Here is a 9,037-nt window from a genome sequence, read left to right as displayed (position 1 = left end):
AAGGTAAGTGGTCTTGCTCAATACAGGACCAAGATCAAGTTTTTTGTTCATATTAGTCACTTAAGCACCAATGCATGAGTAAATAGGATCCAGGTTGCAAAACCCAAAAATGAACCTTTAAAGGTGCTGTAGGTAGGATTGTGAAGATCCAGGACTTTGAAAAATATGAACATCAACAACTTCTCAGTCCCTCCCCCCCCCTTTTCACTAAAGCCCAAAACGGTCTCCTAAGCCCCTCCCTCCCATAAGGGAGAATGAATGCGTGTGCATGAGCAGTGATTGACACCAGTGGCGATTTCTTTAAGACTGCAAGGGAAGCTCAGCTTCCCCTAAAATGTCTAAAATGTAATGGTCAAATATGTACTATTGTGTTAACATTTTATTGACTAAAATGTGTTAGAATACGTTCATCTCGAAGACGAGTTGGTTCAGAATTAGCTGACTCGATTTCCTTCTCATAGATTCCCGTAGTGTCTCAGTGCATTTCCCTGTTGAAGCCCAGCGTCCGTTGACTTCAATGCGACTGATTTGAGCAGTTTTTTTCAGTGCTTCGAAACTAGACGGTCATTGGATAAATGCTGCGATTATGTCCCGCCCACGGACACTCAGAGTCTCTGGGGGTCAATGGAGCAGTGGCTGCATCTCCTTTTGATTGACAGCGATTTTGTACTATAAAAAGTCGCCGAAGCTGTTCAACTTCAAGCAGAGCTCAGCTCAGTCCCATCGCGGATTTTGCAAGACGAGCTGCTGCAACCTATTTCTTGGTATTTGCTTGGCGAAATTGCTAACCAATTTTCATCATACATTTCATACAATTATAGTCCACATTCCTTGTTTCAGTTTAACCTAATTCCTACATTTCCTCCTTCGAGTTTAATATCGTTTTGTTAGATCGTTTGTTCAGTCATTCATTCATACAGTAGGCTAGGCTAGTGTTGTAGGGGTGAACTAGCCAGCTAGCAAACTGCATACGATGGCAGACAATGCTAATATTGTCGACCTGGTTTTGGCAAAGCCATTTGAAAGTCTTCCTACCGAGGAGAAACGTAGAATTAAACCGCAGGGTTAGATCAACACCTAAGATTGATTTAGTGTAAAAGACAGGGCAAAGTAACAGGTCTGTTCAGCTCTCCTGGTAGGACAAAGATAGCTGGCTGACTGGAAGTACCGTGACAAAGAAAATGTACTGCTGGCCATGCCTCTTGATGAAACCTTCTCACGGATATTATAAATTATTATTATAATAATTATATTATTATTGTATTATATTATTATTATTATATAATTTAATTATTACATTATTATTCAGTGTGCCGATGTGCTGCAATAGCAGCAATCGGCACAATGACTATTGTTTCTCATACTTATTATTATTCTTCATCTTCCGCCACATTTTTGTCCCACTAAGGCTCACGAAGCGTTGCCAACACGCGCACACAAATGACATCATCACGTGGGTAACGCTCGGGAAAGGTGTGCTATGTGTTTTCTAAGAGATTTGCCGCACGATTTTCACGAAATCGGCAAAAAACGGCGCAAAATTTCCCATAGACTTTAATGGGAAATCGTCGGGAAATCGCTTAACATCGCTCAAAACAACTCATCTTTGGGACCATGCTGTATCGCCATTCTTTAATGTAGAAAAAAAATTAAAAGTTTAAACCGAAGACAAGACTGTGACTGTGAAGCTGCATTATGATTCTTTGAAAGTTTTCCAAACAAATTCCTGTCTACCCTACAGTTTTCACTCTTTATAGCCTACACCATAGTTGGTCAAAATGTAGGAAATTTTGTGCCGGTCGCAGACATGTAACTATGGAATCCAACAGACGTACACTTTTGGCTCTCTTGATACCAACTGCCGACAGAAACTGAAAAAAGTATCTGAAGTATGCAGATGGTTCCCTGTTTGTTACCTGCTCTGTGTCCCATTTATTTCATACCACAAACATAAAAACCACATCAATGCGTTCGCCAGACTTTTTATCTCTCTGGTGATCATAATATTTTGCCGTTTGGCCCACGGTTTTTGAATTACAGAAGAAACCTAAGAGGATTAATTATCATTACATGGATATGTTTGACCCATGGAAGACACTGTCTCCCCCTCCCGACCCTGCACTGTGGAAATCACCATAGCAACAAGTTCTGACACAGACACATTCCATCATGGTGACTTCTGGAAGGGAGGAAGGGGAGAGGGAGGAGGAGGAAGGGAGAGAGGGAGAGAGGAAGGAAAGGAAGGAAGGAAGGAAGGAAGGAAGGAAGGGGAGGGAGGGAGAGGGAGAGGAAGGGAGGAAGGGAAGGAGGGATAGAGAGGGGGGGGGAGGGAAGAGGAGAGAGAGAGAGAGAGAGAGGGAGGGAGGGACGACACACACACACACACTCTCTCACACACACACACACCACACACACACACACACACACACACACACACACAAACACACACCCACACTCACACACATTCTCTCTCACACACACACACACACACACACACACACACACACACACACACACACACACACACACACACACACACACACACACACACAAACACACACACACACACACACACACAAACACACACACACACACACACACACACACACACACACACAAATACACACACACACAGACACATACACACAAACACACACACACACAAAACCTACCAGACTCCATCTAAATAATCAGTAATTTAAGCATCCTAAACCCACCAGACTCCATGTAAATAAACAGTCATTTAAGCATCGTGAAACACACTACAGTAAGAGTCAACAGACACCAAATAAAGCTATGAAAAGTCGTTATTGGTCTTCTCTACACTTTTCCAACCATCACAACTCTAATCTTGGTTGAAATAAACATAGTTTACCGATTTACATGGGAAAATGTATGTTGGCTCTATACATGCTAAAAGTACTGTTTTTTGAATAGAGTCTGGTGTGTTTAGCGCTAGCTACTTCATACCTTTTTCACACACACACACACACAGACACACACACACACACACACACACACACACACACACACACACACACACACAGACACACACCCACATACACACACACACATGACATCCTGTCAAACATACATCTCACTCCTCTAACACACACACACATACATACATACATACATACACACACACACATACATAAACACACACACACACATACACACATACATACACACACAAACACACACACACACACACACGCACATACATACACACACACACCAAACACACACAAAACCCACCAGACTCCATGTAAATAATCAGTAATTTAAGCATGCTAAACCTACCAAACTCCATGTAAATAAACAGTCATTTAAGCATTCTAAAACACACTACATTAAAAGTTGACAGAAACAAAATAAAACTATCAAAAGCTATGATAGCTCTCTCTCTCTCTCTCTCAGTGACAATGTTGCCAAGTTATCTACTTAGCTAGTGTTATTCGGATGTGCACCAAGTAGGAGGCACACTAAAAATTTCTTCCGGAATTTTCTAGTTATATATATTATTATAATAATATAAATAAATGGACAATTTTTATGATGTAGGCCAAAAATTAGCTTCCCCTCTTTGAATGAGCAAGCCGCCACTGATTGACACGCAGTTAGACACCCCCTCCCGGCCATGATTGGTGCATCTGAACAGAGAGCAGTGGGTTTTTGCAAATCACACTACAGGCTGTAGGTGGTGCCAGAGGAGCCGGATTCTTTTTTTTTTTTGTTCATGTAGTTCTACTGGAACATAGGGTCAGTTAGTTTTATAAGGCTTACCTACTGCACCTTTACGTTGTATTGTATGGTCCATGGAAACAAGTAGGCTACTTACTACAGTGGAACTTGGCTCTGTAAAGGTGTCTCTCTGTGCATGTGACCATAGATGGCAGCGAGGGCTGTTGCCTTTCTTCTTTCTACGGTGTGTGTGTGTGTGTGTGTGTGTGTTTTTGTAGTTTTTGTCTCCTTTCTCCATCATCATTTAACTATTTTCCAGGTCCAAGGCTGCTGTTTAGAAAATCTATTAAATCTATCATTTTTCTACCAAAAATGATTTGCGCCGGTTAGGGGGTACATGCATGGATGTATTAAGAGTGGCTTAAAAAAACTGTTCAAAGGGGGAACATTATTGAAAAAAGCTTAAGAACCTCTGAGAGAGAACCATAGACAGTTAAAGAAAGGATAGAACCATAGACAGTTAAAGAAAGGATAGAACCATAGACAGTTAAAGAAAGGATAGAACCTTTTATATATGTCAATGGATAGAACCAGACAGTTAAAGAAAGTATAGAACCATAGACAGTTAAAGAAAGTATAGAACCAGACAGTTAAAGAAAGGATAGAACTCAGATAACTCAGCACCGGGCACAGTAACCATGGCAACGGGTAAACAAGAAGCTCAGAGACAGACGAGAGAGAAAATGTCGGCAAGAAGAAAAGAGAGAGCAGAGGAGGAGAACAAGGAGGTCTTCTCGGAGGAGGAGGAGAGGAGTATCGAGGAGGAAGACCTTGAAGAGGCAACGACGGAGGCGGCCCCCTCCACTGCTTCTAGAAGTAAACCCGGACCACCAGAACGACAAAGCGTCGCCGAAATCCCGGAGACGGTGGACGACTTCCTGAGGAACTTCCTCCGCAGGGCCGGCCTGAGCCGAACTCTGAACCGCTTTGAGGCCGAGTGGTACGGCTCGGCGCAGAGACTCCTGCCGGCGGCAGCGACGTGCTTCTCGTTCGTTCCGGATGCCCTCACGCACGGGCAGCTCCTCCGGAGCGAGCTGGAGACGGTCCGCAGAGACACGGACCTGCTCCGGCAGGAGGTGCTGGCGGCGGGGGAGGCGCTGGTCAGGACGCAGAGGGAGAGGGATTTCCACCGGCTACAGTACCGACGAGTCGCGGGGGACAAAAACCGGCTGATAGAGGACTTTAAAGAGCTGAAGAAACACCTGGAGTCCTACGAGCCGGCGCTGAGGCAGCTGGAGGACAAATATCAAGCAGCTCTGAGGCACAAAATGCTCATCGGTTTAAAAAAGGACCGAGTTCTAAACACCACGGAGGAAAAATCCCGAACCGCGACAGAGAAAAGCATGAGAAAGAGCGACAGCGCCGATAAGTCGCCGGCAAAGAGCCCCGTAAGCAGCAGACATCCGAAGGACACGGAGTTTCCTGCCGCCTGCAGCCGCCCGGGGAACCCTCACCTGGCTCAGGTGGGATTTGAGAAATGCAAAAGCCCCGGTTCCTTCAGCCTGTCCTACTCCATCAGAGCCCACACGCTCCCCATCAGCTGCATAGACCTCCACCCGCGGAAACTGATCCTGGCCACCGCCAGCGATGACCGCAGCTGGAGGCTGTGGGCGCTGCAAGCCAACGGAGAGAAGGTGAGACAACATTACAGATACTATTTTACATATTAAAAAGGTATAGTAAGTGATGTTATTCCAGTACACTTTTGTCAAATTCAGCGAATATCTCCTGACGGTCACCTAGCTCTCTATTTTCCATTTTATTTGTATGATTGTAATCCAAACCACAATCTTTTTCCTAAACTTAACTAGTCGTTTCAGTGCCTTAAAACTTAACTGTAATATCCAGAGAAAAGGCTGTAGCCTAATGTGTTAAGAATCGCGATAATATTGTATCAGGACATAAGTATCGTGATATCATATCGTGGGGCCTCCGGTGATTCCTATAATAACATACTTTATGTCATGAATTGACAAATTGGATACTGTGAATTTAAATGATAGAGACCAGACAAAATTAAATGTTGGGGAGGAGTCAAGTCAATAAAAATCATGTTATTTTGTTGTAGATGGTCACTCTGATTGGCTGTTGTACTGGATTGTGATGTCATGTAATGTGTGTTGCCAGGTTGGTGAGATGGTGCTGACAGGCGAGGGTCACTCTGATTGGCTGTCTGGCTGCAGCTTTCACCCTGATGGGACAAAACTGGCAACAACCAGTGGAGACTCTATGGTGAGTTCATCTTTATTACAGAACACTACTGCAACAGTGTACAGGTGGGTGACACGTTAAAGGGTAACTTGCGCGTGTCGTGCGCTTGCGACTTACAATGACTTACAAAGATACATCAGGCTGTCTTTGAGATTTCACATAAACAACGGTTAAAGTTACTGAGACTACCGAAGAATACCAGAATTCCTCCGTTCAATTAGACCTTAGCGACACACCCCAAGCTTCCATCCTTAACAAACAGCCATGTTTATCAGCTCTTCCAGTCTCTCCAGTGCTGGCTGTTCCAATTTAACGGGAGAGAGGAGCAAGAGGGGTTAGGATCAGAAGAAGCTGAAGAAATAATGTCCTCTCTGGCTGAAGAGGACATTATTTCTTCAGCTTCTTCTTGCGTTGCCCCCCCCCCCCGGCGGGAGGTGTGCTAACAGGGCTTGCAACAGGTGAATTAGTCGTGCAATCAATGTCATCACTACACATTTCTTAGTAAAACCAAAATTAATTAAACTGCCTTGTTTTCTTTTTGCCATGGCTATCTGATGCTTACTGCAGAATGGATTTCAAGGACTTTGCGCGCCGATTAATGGCCTCCAACGTTTATATTTTTTCTGCGAATCTTTGAGTTAACGTGTAGCCTACTAAACATCAGTTGAATTTGCACCACAGCACCGCCACATTTGATGTGGTGGTGAAGTGCAGTCATGTTGCGTTCATGAGCGTAGGCTCAGGTCTACGTCCGTAGTAGCCTATATTTTAATTTAACGTTTTTAATGGTAAGAGATCGCACAGGGATGGACAATGAGCGTTGATTAAGATTAAATTACAATGCCACATATGGCAGACACCTTCAGATATGAGAGACCCCCTCAGATTTTTGACTTTGGTGCTTTCATGGGAGCCAGTCCTCACTCTGTGGGAGCTCGGCTCCCTCTGGCTCCCACGTAATTCGAACACTGGATATTAAGCAAGATCGCTGCAGTCGGCAGCGCAACGTAACATTATTGGGCAATTACACACCTTCAAGTTATGTCCGCAAAAAGTGCTTTTTTTTGCCACTGACAGGCTCAGATTAATATTCTAAGTGTCTGATGACAACATTATGGAAAGGATCCCTACAGAGATAGACCTTTATAGTTTTTTATTACAGTATTGTTTACTTAAATGGTGTCTGGTGGGTTTGGCGATGGCGATTTCTGAGCTGTTTCTGGCTGTATCTAGGATCTTACTCTATAACTCAAAGGTCTATCTCTGTAGGGATCCTTTCCATAAGGCCTATATAAAAGAGACTTCAGATACAGTATTAGGGGACCACTAAGGTCTATATAAAGAGACTTCAGATACAGTATTAGGGGACCACTAAGGTCTATATAAAAGAGACTTCAGATACAGTATTAGGGGACCACTAAGGTCTATATAAAAGAGACTTCAGATACAGTATTAGGGGACCACTAAGGCCTATTTAAAAGCCTTCAGATACAGTATTAGGGGACCACTAAGGTCTATATAAAAGAGACTTCAGATACAGTATTAGGGGACCACTAAGGCCTATATAAAAGAGACTTCAGATACAGTATTAGGGGACCACTAAGGCCTATATAAAAGCATCCAAAAACCACCATGTCATAGGACCTTTAAATAATCATAGCAGTGGGTATGATGCTCTTGTGCAACTTCTCCTGGAGGAAATAAAGATTTGATTCCCCTCTTGGATTGGTCTTCCCTGCAGGTGCGTCTCTGGGATTTCTCTCGTGGCCGCTGCGTGTTGACGCTGCCCGGTCACAGCCACCCCACCTGGGGCTGCTCCTTCCACTCGTGCGGCCATTTCCTGGCTTCCTGCTCGGCTGACAGAACCGCCAAGCTGTGGGACCTGAACAGCCAGCGCTGCCGCCTCACGCTGCGACGCCACACCGCCTCCGTCAACAGCGTCTGCTTCCTGCCCTCCTCCAACCTCCTCCTCACCTGTTCGGCCGACAAAAGCCTCGCCGTGTGGGACGCCAGACTGGGTGTCTGCGGCTCCACCTTCCGCCGACACCAGCACCCCTGCAACCACGCCACCTCCAGCCCGGCGGGCAACGTCCTGGCCTCCTGCGACTCCCGTGGCGTCGTCAACATGTGGGACATCAGGAAACCCGCGGCGCCAATGGCCACGGTAGACGCCGGGCCGTCGGCCGCCAACCAGGTGGCGTTCAGCCCCTCGGGGAAGATGCTGGCCGTCGCCAGCGGCGACAGTCTGGTCAGAGTGGTGGAGGTGGGTTCGCGCGCGGCGAGCAGCCTCTCAGGACACAGGGATGGCGTGCAGAGCGTGACGTTCGATCACACGGGGGAGACTGTGATGTCAGCAGGGAGTGATGGGCTGATTAACATCTGGGCGTGACATCACACGAAAGACGCAAAAACTTGGGAGTGAAACCAGCTGTTGATCTTTAAAAGGTTTTCTTGTGGTAATGGAAAAGTTCTCTCACTGCTAGTACAGATACAAAACACACACACACACACTCTGGTCAGAAAGTCTGCGTTACAAACAAGCGGTGTTGGTTTTTTTACCAAGCAGGGAGGTTTTAACAAAAATTCGGAAAATGTAGGATCCTGTTTTTTGGAGTTTGACTCTCTGCCGATATCTTTTGTCTTTCACAAGTCTCCCAACTTTATAGAAACTACCAAACATGTCTTCTTTGGACACAATATGACACAAAACCTTCACACTTCAATGAGATTTGAAAAAAATCATTTGGTTTAGGAATAATAATTTTTTATTGTCGATTAATTGATTAATTGTTGGGTTTGACTCCAACCTGCGGCCCTTTGCTGCATGTCATTCCCCCTCTCTCCCCTTTCATGTCTTCAGCTGTCCTATAAAGGCCTAAAATAGCCAAAACATAATCTTAAAAAAAAAAAAGACAGAAATGTCAGAAGCCCAAGATGACATCCTCAAATTAGATTTTTTATTAAAAAGGACAGATAAATCAATTTATAAAAATAGTTGGCAATTATTTAATGGTTGACAACTAATCGATTTATCTTTGCAGCTCTATTTGGAATGTTTCAAAATAGTTTATGGGAAGCCGTG

General features: G+C 44.7%; 1 protein-coding gene across 1 annotated transcript; it reads left to right on the top strand.

The window, feature by feature from the left end:
• Nucleotides 1-4,361: 4,361 nt before the first annotated feature.
• On the top strand, nucleotides 4,362-8,765 carry LOC120545955 (sperm-associated antigen 16 protein). Its single transcript, XM_039780653.1, has 3 exons — nucleotides 4,362-5,378; nucleotides 5,872-5,976; nucleotides 7,697-8,765. The coding sequence occupies exons 1-3, from the start codon at nucleotides 4,383-4,385 to the stop codon at nucleotides 8,342-8,344; spliced, it is 1,749 nt and encodes a 582-aa protein (XP_039636587.1). The 5' UTR covers nucleotides 4,362-4,382; the 3' UTR covers nucleotides 8,345-8,765.
• Nucleotides 8,766-9,037: the final 272 nt, after the last annotated feature.

The sequence above is a fragment of the Perca fluviatilis genome, chromosome 17 (assembly GCF_010015445.1).
Source record: "Perca fluviatilis chromosome 17, GENO_Pfluv_1.0, whole genome shotgun sequence".
NCBI classification, from domain to species: Eukaryota; Metazoa; Chordata; class Actinopteri; order Perciformes; family Percidae; genus Perca; species Perca fluviatilis.
Note: the sequence above shows the minus strand (reverse complement) of the source record. Positions and strands in the feature narration are given on the sequence as shown.